At 43.4% G+C, this 14,240-nt stretch overlaps 1 protein-coding gene across 2 annotated transcripts in view; it reads right to left on the reverse strand.

The window, feature by feature from the left end:
* Positions 1–14,240, reverse strand: part of EPS15 (epidermal growth factor receptor pathway substrate 15) — a 916,228-nt gene that overhangs the window by 599,735 nt on the left and 302,253 nt on the right. For both annotated transcript variants that reach the window (XM_086952422.1, XM_086952423.1), the window contains exon 4: positions 7,396–7,443. In XM_086952422.1, coding sequence (XP_086808548.1) covers positions 7,396–7,443 — 48 coding nt within the window. The remainder of the gene's footprint in view (positions 1–7,395; positions 7,444–14,240) is intronic.

Below are 14,240 nucleotides of genomic sequence, written 5' to 3' on the forward strand. Positions count from 1 at the left end.
TGCGCAGGGAGATGTCTCATCGGCCTCAGGACGCAGGAGGGCTGGGGATTCCTAACCTCTTACAATACTTTCAGGCAGCCCAACTCCGGTATTTGGTGGAGTGGAGTGGAGCTGACGCGAGTCGGAAAAACGGTGGCTCTTTCAGGACCGCGCGATGGCACAGACTGCTCTATGGAAGATTCCTTTACTGAGGTGCACAGACAGACCGAAATATCTAAATAAATCCCCTATAACTCGCACAGTTATGAGGGTCTGGGACGTAGTCGCGTGTCGGAGGGAGCTTACTACATTTCCCTCGCCGCTGAAACCTTTGCTTGATAACCTGGAATTTGAGCCCGGGATGGATAGACTAGCTTTCCCACAGTGGTGCACGCCCACATGCAAATCAGCTGGCCACTTATTCGATTTCAACAGCTTTATGCAATTCTCGGACCTTACTCAGCTCTATGACCATACCAACCGAGCAGGTACCAATACTTCCAATTTAGACACTGGCTGATGCACCCAGAGGTGCGCCCATTTGTGGGTCGGAAATTGTTGGCTTTTGAGAAATGGCTAGTTACTTTAAAATCGGATCGGAAAATAATTTCGGAGCTCTATCGCATGCTTTCCCCGGCGATCCCCACACCGCGTTCAGCGGGTCATAAACGTTGGGAATGTGAACTGGACAGGGCACTTTCTGATCAGGAATGGCAGGCCATATACTACAGAGCAAACCACACTGCGAGGAACACTGCGAGTAGGGAGGCGGCAGTCTAATAGCCACCTACTGGTATTTGACTCCAGTCCGCCTGAATAGAGGTAATCCGGATTGGAGCCCTACTTGCTGGAGGGGATGGTATGGGATTGTCGCAATGTGGAGGGTTACTGGACAGAGGTTCTCAATGAAATCGATAGACACTTTGACACCGAAATCCCTAGGTTTCCAGCATATAACTCATGGGCCTACCCAATAAACTTACTTTCCCTTTGAAATCATTCCGGGGAAGACAGATGGGTCTGGGAATGGGGGCGGCAGTGCAACACATATTGTCACTCTGGGCTACACAGTTCCGACCAACTCACACAGGGTGGCTCCACAGACTGGTATATAGCGGGCATGGAGCGCATTCAGGCTTCCCTCACTCAGTCCCTGTCTACTTTTGCTACTACTTGGCAACCGATGCTCGCAATCCTGTCAACAGAATTAAATGAAGTCACATGTCCGAAATACCTCCGCCTTCTGAGACTCTCGGACTCTTCCTCTCCGGAGGACACCACTGCGGAATAGGTTGGATCCTCGCTGCAATGTGCTAGACACACACTGGGACTACCTCAGACACACAGGTTCCGGGAGAGGAGAGTTGGGAGGCGGGGGCGGGGGGGGAGGTTGATGGGGTTTTTCTTAGTTCTTATCGTCAAACTGAGTTTCTGCTTGGAGAACTTGGCTTGGGCACTGGCCCAGTCAGGCACTCCGGGGCATTTGCTATGCAGGCGGGCTTTATCATCGCTACATGAAACTGCTTGGTGGGCAGGTGGGGGGGCGTGGAAGGCCCCTGAACGGTTGCAGCAATGTGAGCCGCTTGTACGATGTATTTTTCATTGTCTGGAACTCAATAAAATAAAGTTAACAAAAAAAAAATGTATACTCAAGTACTGACAACATCCATCTGGAAATTCTAGGCATCACACTTCCTTCCAAGGCCCTACCGCCTTTAAACAAGTGCACTAATGGCTTATGGTCAGTTCCAATCTTAAAGAGCAAACTACACATGAAGTATTCAACGTGCTTAATTCCCCAGCAACACACCAAGGCTTCTCTTTCAAATACAGAGAAGGAAATCTCAGCATCCTGTAATGCCATAGAAGCAAACCAAACTATTCTTTCCTGGTCATTCATCACTTGGGTTAATTCTGCTTCCAGCCCAATGTTGCTAGCAACTGTGGTTAAATAGGCAGGGATGGGGAATTGCTATGGCCCAACACCGGGACATTGTTTAGGGTCAAGATCAACAAGTTTTCATGTATATTTTGTCCTTGGGCCACGTAGGCCCAAACCCCTAAAGCACAAATCCTTTGACTGTCAGTTTACAGTACCACGTTATGGATCTGAGAAAGGCACTGCCTGCAGTTAAGGTAATATTTCTGTCCATATGCTAATGCTGTTCAAACTTGTATTTCTGGTTTATTAATGCAAAGCCTTTATTATTAGGTGATCGCTCTACGTAAATGTTGTAAGCTCAGACTGCAGTGCTGCCAATGGTTCCAGTATAAAAATGTATACACACGTTTTCAATGTTTAGCAATATGAGGCTATGTCTAATGCTCCCAGAATGCGCTTTCATTAGATGCAAATATTTGCAGAAGCTTGAAATCAAGATTGATGATACTTTGTTTTCAAACTAAAATGTTTACAAAAAAATGCAAAAACATTTAGCTAAACTACTGTAAAATGTTAGGTACTATTTCTTTGCAGCATCATTTAGTAAATTGTGTTTATGTATGCTAGTATTTCCCAAAAATATTCATAATGGAAATCAGTGTAACCAGTTTTAATAAGATTATGAGAAACATCAAAATAAACAAGCATTGGTCCGCCTTTTGGTTTTGAAAATTTGTGATTTCCTTTGGCATGGTTTTTGTAAAAGCTTATTAGTGTGGGAGCTTTGACGAAAGCAAAAATACTTTTTGGACGCAAAAATACTTTTTGGACTCAAAAAGCAAGTTGCCACAGTAGTTCCTGGCACTGAACAAAATGACTGTTGATATGCTACTTGTGAAAGAACAGAATGCTGTCACTCACAGTGAAGCTAGCCGATAGAGAGACAGAATTTTAATAAACACAAAAGGTCATGGTAACGCCACACCTAATTAGGGGCCAATTTACTAAAAATCGCAAAAGTGCACCAACATCCTTGCATTAAGTGCAAATATATGGCTTTCATGAATTCACAAGACTTTACAGAAGTAGGCCAAGAGATAGTACTTCCAGAAAATATTTGTGAACTGTATTTTAGCATGAACAAATATGCAGGTGTAAATTTGCTCATTGGAAAATCTGAGCGTGTGCAAGTTCACTTTTTCCTTCAACCCCTTTTTCCCAACCCTGGAAAAAGTTTTATGTCTGCCATTGTCAGGAGTAAATTTGCAACCTTTTGGAGTATAGAAAAAGAATAGAGAAGAGTTTGTGAAAACCCTTAAAACGCAAGCTAGAAGGTTTACACAGACTCAAAAGGGCATGCCATCCCTGGAACTATTGCTTACCATTACCTTCTGACCGCAGTATGTACATCTGTGGATTTGTGGCAACATAAAGGAATTATTAGTATTCAAACCCTACTATGTAAAGAGCCCTGGCATAATCTGAGAGGCTATTTCAGAGGTCTTATATAATGAAATTGCTGCCATAATTTGTTGCCACATTACTTGCCACAAAAGGGACAAGTGGATTTATGACGCAACCTTCCCATTGGTCAAGTAGATATTTTATTAAATTCCATACCCCTGAAAAGGTTTTTGCAGTAACCTCAAAATGTCCTAGAGCAGGAGCTTGTATAATTTGTTTTCTTTCACTTCTCAAAAGCACTCTCACGTGCAACCCTCTATTCAAAGATAACTTTTTTCATTAATGTTCCCAGAGACTTAACCACCGCAGTGAAATTCTTCACAAACTTTGAACAGGACTCTGCTAATCATAGGAACGATTTCAATTGATTCTTGTTCTAAAGATGCAGTGCATTACTTATTCCTTGGACAACACTTTTCTTTAGTTGGATTCCCTCCTCCGATATCTCATGTCCAAAGTCATAAGACATTTTTTCCTCAGCTGGCATTTTCCTCTTCTAACTGTTAAACCATGTTTATCAAGTCATTTCATAACTTCCTCAAACAACTTCTCATGGTGCAACTCATCCATCTCAGCAATCATCATATCATCCTGAAACAAACATACATTTTCCATGCCATCAAAAATTTGTTTCATCACCCTGTGAAACACTGAAGAAATGGATGCCAATCCAAATGGCATCCTCAAATAACGGAAAGCACAGAGAGGGGTACCAAATTACAAGAGGTGTGTAGAGTCTTTCTTTAACTTTACTTGGTGATATGCTGCCAACATGTCAACCAGGCTGTACACCCTTCCTCCAGCCATAGCGGACAGCATTTCCGAAATGTTCAGGAGAGGTTGCCTGTCAACCCATCTGTTCTGATTGAGGTCTCTTAAATCTATACACAGCCTAATCTTACCACCATCCTTGAGAGCAACCACTATTGGTGCCAAGCAATCCTAAATTGTCATTAAATACAGGAGGATATTTTCTCACCACATTCTTCATATGCACCTACTTGGTTCACTTGTTTAGGCTTCTTAGTAATTGTCATGACAGGCTTTTCCACGTTGGGATCCAGAATCATTCCTAAATCCTTCTAGTGCTGTCAGCCTAATAGATTTGAACCAAAGTCAGTTATATACACACGACCATACACTTTCTCCTACTCAAATGCAATGGTCATCCATCTCATCGCTAGAATTTAAATTTTGTTTCCACCATACCCCACATCCTTTATGTCAGGATCGGACCAGTCTTTATACAAGGTGTCTGTGGAAATCAGAGTATACAAGCTACCTGAATCCACCAACACTTCCACCTGCAGGTCATCTAGTCTTACAATACAATGTGGGTCTTTGAACTTTTCATTGCTCTCCTTTACTCAATCAACTCCCTTTACCAGATTACATTCAATATTTCTGTCAGACATCTTTCCAGGAATTTCCAGTGATTATTCATCCTGAAGGGTCAACACCATCTCCCTGATGTTTCTGCATATATCATCAACCTCTCTTACTTTTGCTGGTGCAGATCTTGCTCTGCACACGTTGGCAAAGTGACTTTTTTTGCCACAATTACACCTCTAGCTGCACATGTACTACTAACAGCTATATGACCAGGGGCACCACACCAATAGCATTATATCTCCCTCACTCTAGTTTCTTTCTATACACCAGCATCCAATTTGACATGTTTTTATCTCCTCCTTTGGTGTCTGCACCTCTTGGGCAGGAGAACATTAAAGTATTCACATCTTTAATCGCCTCGCAATTGAGCTCCAATAGGCAAATCACCCAGGATTTAAAATGTATACGTCAAGGACAATCCTTTCAAAGCTGTGATATAGGGATCTACGTCCTCCTCCATTTTTTTAACCTTTTTAAGACTCACAGGTAATACGCACCAGGTTAAGTTACATTAATGCCACAACGAACAACTCTACAATTTCAACAGTGCATGGGATACATGCTTGGGAAAGGCACACGATTCTCCACAACGGTATGAAGGCACTCCATTATTGTGCCCAAGGATGACTAAGAGCATCAAGGCACTCCATGCAGGTGCCCGAGATCGCAAGCATACAGTTGCCCCCACGCACTCTCTCAGCTAACAGGAGCGGCACTCTATTATTGTGCCTACGGTCGAGCGCAGTCAACTTAACAGCCTAGGAAATATGTCTGGTTCATTTTCTCATGGTTCATTCACGTTGAAAGCCTGAATGTCAGTGGCATAAGTGTTTTACGCATTATGTTCAAGCAGCGCATAAAGTATTAGAAATATAGTCGTTTAAAGCATGACTTTCAAGAGTTTCCTTTCAAGAGCACCTGAACACGAACAATCCTTCGCCGTCCTTTGTATTCAGCATTCAAGCGCAAAATAAATCAGCAATCTTACCAGACTTTGTAGGGTCATGCTTCTGCTTTATAGACCAGGGGTGGGAACATGTAATAACAGCCCCCCTGCGCAGGTCCTTAGCTGTTCGCCACTTAATCTTGAAATAACACTGGTCATATTCTTCCTCAAGAGGTTTTATTAGAAACAGATGTCCCCAGCAGTATACAACTGCAATACGCTGCAGCTCCCACTTCAGTACTGGTACCTTTTCATACCACAACATTCCACCATTGGTTCTACCTTCCATTTCCTGCTCCTGATTACATCACCAACTCTACATTCCCTTTTGAAATACTGCTAACATTCTTTATGAAGATCAGTTCCATTTTGAGAAGATTCCTCAGAATAGCTTTAGTGAAGTGCTTTGAATCCACATATAATGGTAGGCTCGCAGGTAGCCAACATTACATTCTATTACAGAGCTGCCTATCTAGTGATTCTCAACAAGAGGTGGTATGAAATGCAAGGCCTGGTTTTCACATACGAAAAGTTGGTGATGCAGGAGTTCCAATACTTTATGGTGAAGTCATTAATCACCCCCTCCCCAGTCACTTAATTGGCATTCAAAATTTGGAAAGATACATGCATGGATTTGGCGGGGAGGCAAAAAGTGACTAATTAAATCCTATTGTAGTATTTAGGCAACTAAATGGTAACAATCTCCATGGTGGACCGTGTGATGTCAGGGACAGTGATTAAACTATTTGTCTATTTGCAAGACTAATAAGACCTTCACTCTAGTCAATTCTTCCGCTAACTTCCGCTCCACCAGGCACACACTCCTTATGGGAGTGATCTGGAGGAACTACCAGATTTAAGCCCACTAGAGGTGAAATTAACGGATGAGATCACATCAAACAATATTAAAGCTTCTTGGTTATGAATACACCAGACTCATTTGATCAGTTGCGTCATGCTTGCAAACATATTCTGGCACCACTTTCTGCTGAGGACTGGAGGGAGGCGCAGGCATTCCCACGAGAGTCGGCCATCACATCATCATTTTGATTCATCCAATTAAAGTATCTTCATTGCAAGAACCTAACTCAAAACATGCTCTGAAAGCTTGGCACGAATGACTCTCCACTCGGTCCCAGATGCACATCACAACCTAGGAACCTTATCCACCCAATATGGAGGTGCAGGGTAACTGTTCTTTGTGGGAAGGGTGGGGTTATTCCTCTGAGCAAGGTGTTGGATTAGAGACAGACTGTAGACCACAAGATGACCATTTTACAAATCAATGTCAATCTAGACTCAAATAGGTACAAGATGGTATTGGTATGGCTCCTCATCACCAACATATATTGCTGGGTTCTGAAAGAAGTCACACACACACACACACACACACACACACACACACACACACACACACACACACACACACACACACACACACACACACACACACACACTAGAGTGAGTGAAAAGAAAAGGATTGGAATACTGCATGAGCCACATGAAATCTATTTACTTAACTAGAGGGTGCCTGTTGAAATATTACAACATGTTTTAAAGTAGTAGTGTTAGGTAAGATGTATTGCTTCAAACCTTGGTTTATTTCCGGTGTTTAGTTTCTATGAAAATCAATGTTTTAATTAAAAAAAAAGTCTGCCTCAGGCCAGTTTATTGTAAACAGGAACCAATCTCAAATGTTCTCAAAAAGTTTTACAAATACAATGAGCTATACCTGCTTGTTGAGGTATCCTTTTCCATCTGTGTCTGCCAAATCCCAAATCTGTCCAGGAAGGAAAGGTAAACAATATTTTGTACATATTAGAAGCATATTAATACATGATCAAGATAAGACATTGTGTCTAGAAAGTTATGTGGTCGATGAACTGTCTAAAGCAGGCTTCTCCAACAAGTAGCACATGAGATACCAGTAGCTCGCCAGCTACCTGTAAGTAGCTCCTCTCCTGTGTGCAATTAATACGAGTCTAGCTAGTTTGAAACGTGTGTATTCAAGATGAAAATGTGTAAATTTTCAGAAATCATAAGCGGATGATTGAAGAAAAATTGTGTCACTATTATAACACGTATAATATTAGTATCTCAGGATAATTTTCATTGAACATAAGTAGCTCTGATTTTTAAAAAAGTTGGAGACACTGAACTAGGTGATCAGTCACAACTTAAGATTGTCAAGAATTTCAGATATAAAACTTCTTAGATTTCTTAATGGCACGACAGAATCTTGCAGGTCATCCAAAGAAAATTATATCTCAAAGAAAACAAAGCCATGTTTTCAGTTACAATTAATAGTGAGGGTCCTAATCCCAACCGATGAATTGACTGTAGCAATATATACACACAAGATTTTCTCTTCACATACACTTATGAAAAAATACGAACGGATTACAAGAAAATACCCTGAAAAAATATATTTCCACGGATACTCAGCCATAGCATAGCAAATGAACAATATGCTGCTGAGATCCATATGCAACTTGAATGTCATGGGTTGAATCGGAGTGACTGAACTGTGTCTTTCTTCAAGTTCACACAAGCACCATTGAGTTAGGTTAATAGTAACGTATCTTTTCAAAGTCGGAGAAGCTGTAAACGTGCCAAAAAGAACTAAGTAAAGGAGATGTTAACTGTTACAGTCTTGACACAAAGAAACACTACGCAACAAGTACATATTTTGACTACAGTCAAGTGCATGTACTGGACAGTCACAAGTGGCGTAACAGCATTTACTCATGTTTGTGCTTCCACATCAGTGACTTGAAACTAAGGCATTGAAACTCATACCAGAGAAGAAACCTGTGGATGTTGATTTCCCCTCAATCTGACATGGGAATCGCATGCTGGTGGGAAGATCTCAGTTTAAAGAAAGCAACCAGGACGGGCTGGACATTAAATGGAGAGCTGTGGGAACAAATGGGGTTGTAGTGACATGTGTTGATGAAATAGCCCAAGTGCTCATGGAGGATCCTGTGCCAACAGATCATGTGTTGCTAAAACAATGAACCAATAGAGGAGGTGCATAGCCTTGGACAAGAGGTGAGAGGACATCTTTGTTGTGCTCTCCCTGGTCACATAGCATCAAATTATCTCGTCCCCTCATGGGTGTAAATCTACAAAGCATCACATTTTTTAAGTCATCAAGCACTTGCAGCAGGTCCATACAGCTCCTAAAGAGGAATCCCTCCTTTCCACAATCATTAGATCCAAAGTGATGCCCTGCCACTGGTTTGTACAAAGAACACCGACTGTGTATCTGCAAGTTTGTATGGTCAGAAGATTAAAGGTGAATGTGACTCGCATGGTGGGTTGGAGAGGTACGTTAAATGCAGTTACTGCTTTTGGCAAAGATCAACTCACACAGTCACTGGACACATGCATTAGGAAACTCCTCAATGATGGAGCAGAATTTGAAAACACGCAGTGATTACAAGAAGAAGTGGCTGACCCAACTGGGCACTGAGCTATAAATCAGTGAATCTACACACTGGGATCAATAGTGCAAGTCTAAGGGCCTGGGCACAGAGAGACACTGTGGATCAGAAGACCACAAGAGGAAGGATGCAATGCTTTACGTTGAGTGACATGCACTTGGGCCAGTTATTTTCTTTGTGGGTCCATTTCTTTCTTGCAGTGGTCTGTGATTTCAACAATGTTTAGCTGCTGGAAGATAAGATTCTGACAATGTAATGGGCACAACTGTGGTAGTGGTGTCTGCCTCAGGTGGAAGAGCAGTTGAAGTTCAGAGTTGGTTGGGTCACCTACACATCTGAATAATAATGAAAATGGTGGAACATGATGCATGAGCTGGGCAAGGGGTAGTAACATAGCTGAACATAGTATACAAACAAGGTGTAGACAGAATTCATCCAGGAAAGCTACAAACAGTGTGCATGCTCTCAACCAAGCCATGCCGATAAGTGCAACAGATAAAAGCTAAGGGTACTGCAATTCCGAGTCTACCTGTGCCTCGGTAGAAAGATTGAATTTCAGTCCAATGGCACAGTGACCACAGAACCCACATCGGCAGAATGCTTAACTTAATTTCAGCCGCTAGTAATTACTTGTGCCACATGCCACACTCCAGTTACATTTTGTGCCCACCATGCCGTTCTGGACAGAGACCAGACATATAGAACATGAAATCAGTCTGGGATTCCTGGTGTTTCCTATATAGCAAAGACCTAGGCCTGGCAGTTTGACCTAAACTGTTCCAACCGCAGTAGGAGCCAGTCTGAGCCGCACATGGTTGGTCTCCTTTAGGCCACGTTTGGACAGAGGGTGGAATTGCATTCTCTGGCACAATGGTCATTGAAAATCAGAGCAAGCTTCAAAAATAATAAAAAAGAAGCGTTTCAAAAGGGGAGAGTGTGATAACCTTTGGAAGAAATTTTGGATTAGACCTGAGAACCACTTTATTAGTATGTATTTGAAAGAATGATTCTTGTATAGTGAACAATTGAATTTCACTTACTCTTCTGAGAGAGGTGATGGCAACAAGGAAAGCAGTTTTCCATGTGAGAAATTGCAGCTCACATTTATGCAGAGGCTCAAAAGGGGGTCCCATGAGTCTCGTAAGGACAAGATTTGGGTTCCATAATGGGGAAGGTGGCAGCCTGGGAGGGGTTATTCTTTTTAATCCTTCCATAAATGCTTTGATTGCGGGTACCCTAAAAGAAGACAGGTGTTGTCTCTGTAGTGGAGAAGTGTGGCTCAATGGTTAGAAGAGGCAGACCATGAAGCAGAGGTCAGACCCGGGACCAGGGTTCAATTCCCGACGCGGCAGGGTCTTGAGCCCAAAATGTCCACGGACTTGATAATTCTCTCTTCGGTGCCTGCTCGAATCACGGGTTCACACTCTGCAACTCTGGGCAATAGCTTGCTTAATCTCCACTATGGCCCCCCGCGGCGGGATGCCTGGCTTTCACCTTGGGGGTGCCCAGTACGGGTTATCTCACAGGGAAAAACAAGGACGGGTTCCCAAAGCAAGCGCTTAGAGACCGTTGGTGATAATGCGCTATATAAATATAAAATACAATTACAATTACAATTGTGTAAATAGGCTGCAATTGCTGCAAGATGTAGGCGTATGGAAGAGTATGCCAAATTAGACCTTTGTAGATGTAAAAGGTAACAAATTATATTTTGGATGGAAGCATCCAGTGGATCAACGTGATTATGTTTGCAATATATTGCAAATCTTTTCCATTTGGCGGCATAACACGCTCTAGTAGTGGGTTTCCTAGCCTCTTTAATGATATTCATGCGGTCTGGTGGTAGGTTAAGATAACCAAACTCGAAGACTTCAGGAGCCAGATCGCCAAATTCAGTTGGTTCGGGTCAGGGTGTCTGATTTCTACATGGTTCTGTGTTAACAGCGAGGGTGTGAGCTGTAACTTTTGATATGGAACCAGAGAGAGATCTAGTAGTGTGGTGAACCACGGCTGGCGTGCCCATGTGGGAGCTGCTAGAATGAGCTTGAGAGACTGTTGTCTGAGCTTGAGCACCACTAGAGGAATGAGGGGAAGAGGCGGAAAAGCGTACGCAAATCTGCCTGACCAGTTCATCCATATTGCATTGCCCTCTAACCGTGGGTGTGGGAACCTGTGGGCGAAGGTTGGGCATTTTGCATTTTCGTGGGTGACAAACAGGTCTATGTGTGGGTGGCCCCACCGTTGGAAGAATGGTTGAAGAACTTGTGGATGTAGTTCCCATTCATTAATCTGTTGTGACTGCCGACTTAACAGATCCGCTATCTGATTGTGAACCCCTGGAAGGTGTTCCGCTAACAGATATATTTTGAGGAATGGCCCATCTCCAAATGTTCTGTGAGAGCTGGGACAGTTGCAGAGAGTGTGTCCCCCCTGTTTTTGTACATAGTACATCGCTGTCATTTTGTCCGTCCGCATTAAGACAGCCTTGCTCTGAATTTGAAGTTGAAAGGTTTTGAGTGCTAAGAATATCGCTAGCAACTCCAGATGGTAGATATGCAACAGCTTTTGTTGGTTGTTCCATCGACCCTGAGTAGTGTGGTGTAAGAGATGGGCTCCCCATCCTGTGAGGGAGGAGTCTGTTGTGAGCACTATTTGTGGAACAGGCTCGAGGAACGGCCGTCCTCTTGTCAAGTTTTTGGTGTTCCTCCACTGCAGAGAGCGATGCGTACAGCTGTCTACCAACACCAGGTCTGTGAGCTGACCGTGAGCCTGATTCCACTGCTATGCCAGACATTCTTGTAATGGACGCATTTCAAGTCTTGCATGTGGCACTATGAAGATGCAAGATGCCATCATGCCTATTAATCTCATGAACACTCTTGCTTGGAGAGACTGTTGGTGTTGAAAAGTTGGGACTAAGGCTTGAATGCTCTGTATCCTGGCTGGACTGGGATATGCTAGAGCTGTAGATGTGTTTATGGTAGCTCCTAGATACTGATGCACGTGCGAAGGCTCTAGCGACTTTATGTAGTTGATCATAAACCCCGAGTCGTGCAACAGTTGAATTGTCTGCTGTAAGTTCTAGGCAGTAGCCATGTTGGATAATCTGTCTCACCCACCTGTCCGTTGTAATGGAGTTCCAGACAGGCAAGAACTGTGTTTATCTGCCCCCCATAGGAGTGGAATGCTGTTGGGGGAGCAGAGGGAAGTCACTGTTTAGTTGTGGAAGAGGAGCAGTTGTTGCTGTTACCGCGACCTCTTCCCTTGTTATTATTGCCTCTGTATCCTCCTCTAAAATAGCCTTTGTTAGAGGATGTTTGTGTTTGCGTCTTGAAAGATGTTGTTGTGTCTGCTCCAGATTGCTTGGAGCCTCCTCTATAAAAGGTGCGACGAAAAGAACCTCTAGTCTGTGTGGACTGTAGAGCTCCCATTGACTTTGCCGTGTCCGTGTCTTTTTTCATTTTCTCCAGTGTAGTGTCTACTTCTGGGCCAAATAACTGGTTTTGGTTAAAAGGCTGGTTCAAAATTGTGGTTTGCACCTCTTGTTTGAACCCAGAAATGCGCAGCCGTGCATGTCTCCTGAGTATCACGCTAGTATTTACAGCTCTAGCAGCTGTGTCTGCGACATCTAGTGCACATTTTATTGAGGCATTTGAAATTAATTTGCCTTCTTGAAAGAGCTCAGTTGCCTGATCTTTATATTGATCTGGAAGGTGCTGTATTAGTGTCTTTAACTGGTCATAATGAGCCCTGTCATAACGTGAGAGAAGGGCTTGTGTATTCGCAATTCACCATATATTTGTGGCTTGTGCAGCAATCCTTTTACCTGACGCATCAATAACTTTGGATTCCTTGTCAGGTGGGGGCGTTTCACCAGAAGTCTGTGAATTCGCTCTTTTTCTCGCATACGACACCACTAAAGAGTCTAGTGGAAGATGTCCCTTAATATAGGCTGGATCAGCGGGTGCAGGCCAATATTTCTTTTCTATTCTTGGATTTAGTACCCTAGTGCATACAGGATTTTTGAATATCTCTGGAGCATGCTTAATGACTCTTTTGATCATGGGAAGAATGTGAGTAGATCTGTGTGATGGCTCAAATGTGTCTAATAGAAAATCCACTTCAATGTCATCAGAATGCATTGTGACAATGTGGTAACGAGCAGCTCTGTGTAAGAGGTGATTAAAACCAATGCTATCTTCTGGAGGAGAAGGCTTTGACTGGTATAACTGTGGATCAGGGATATCAGGCACATTATGTGGTGAAACAGTATAGACATCCTCATCTAGAGGATATGTATTTGGGTCTGCATGTGGATCCTCCCCACCACCTAAGTCATACTCCTCATCAGTTTGTGGTGAATGTGAGGATGCAGGAGAGGCTACAGGAGAGATTTGGGGTGAAATGTAAGGAGGGATAGGAGAGGAAGGAGATACAGGAGAGTGAGGGTGCATAGGGGAAGTTGCACAGTCCTTCTTGGCAGGAACCACAGGTGTAGGTGGTGTTTCTGCTGGTCTCTTTTTATGAGGTATAGCACCTACATGTCCAGTCTTTGGGTTTATGTAGGTCCTCTTTTGTTTAGGATCTGGTCTAAACAATTCTTCCTCTTCTTCCTCCTCCACAACCTTCTTCGGCGTCGATTTTTTCAGTTCCGACAGAAGTTGTTTTGTTGTTTCGCCTTGGGAGGTGTTACAGCGTCCAGTGACAAAGTTCTCGGTGCCGAACGCGTTGCTTTCGGCTTGGCCAGCGTGTCTGAATACTTAGGAACCTCGGAATCAGGTTTTGCGGGTGTTGTCACCGGAGCGTGAGTCTTCGGAGTGGAAGCTGGCTTTCCATCTTTAGCTTTGGAAGTAGATGGCTTCGGACCTGTAGCTTCTTTCGATACTACTTTAGTCTGCGGTGCCGAAGGATCTTTTGATCTCGGCATCGAAGGGTCTTTCGCTTTCGTGCCCAAGGGTCTTTCGCTTTTGGCGTCGAAGAATCTTTCGGTTTCGGTGCTGAAGAGTCTATTGGCTTCAGTGCCGATGGAGGTAGTGGAATCGGCACGTGTGGTTTGCTCGGTGCCGAAGCACCTGAAGCTTATCGGTCTTCCTCGAGCTCAAAGTCTGGGCTTTAGGAGGGAGCACTTGGT

Source organism: Lissotriton vulgaris, chromosome 1_1, assembly GCF_964263255.1.
Source record: "Lissotriton vulgaris chromosome 1_1, aLisVul1.2, whole genome shotgun sequence".
NCBI lineage: Eukaryota > Metazoa > Chordata > Amphibia > Caudata > Salamandridae > Lissotriton > Lissotriton vulgaris.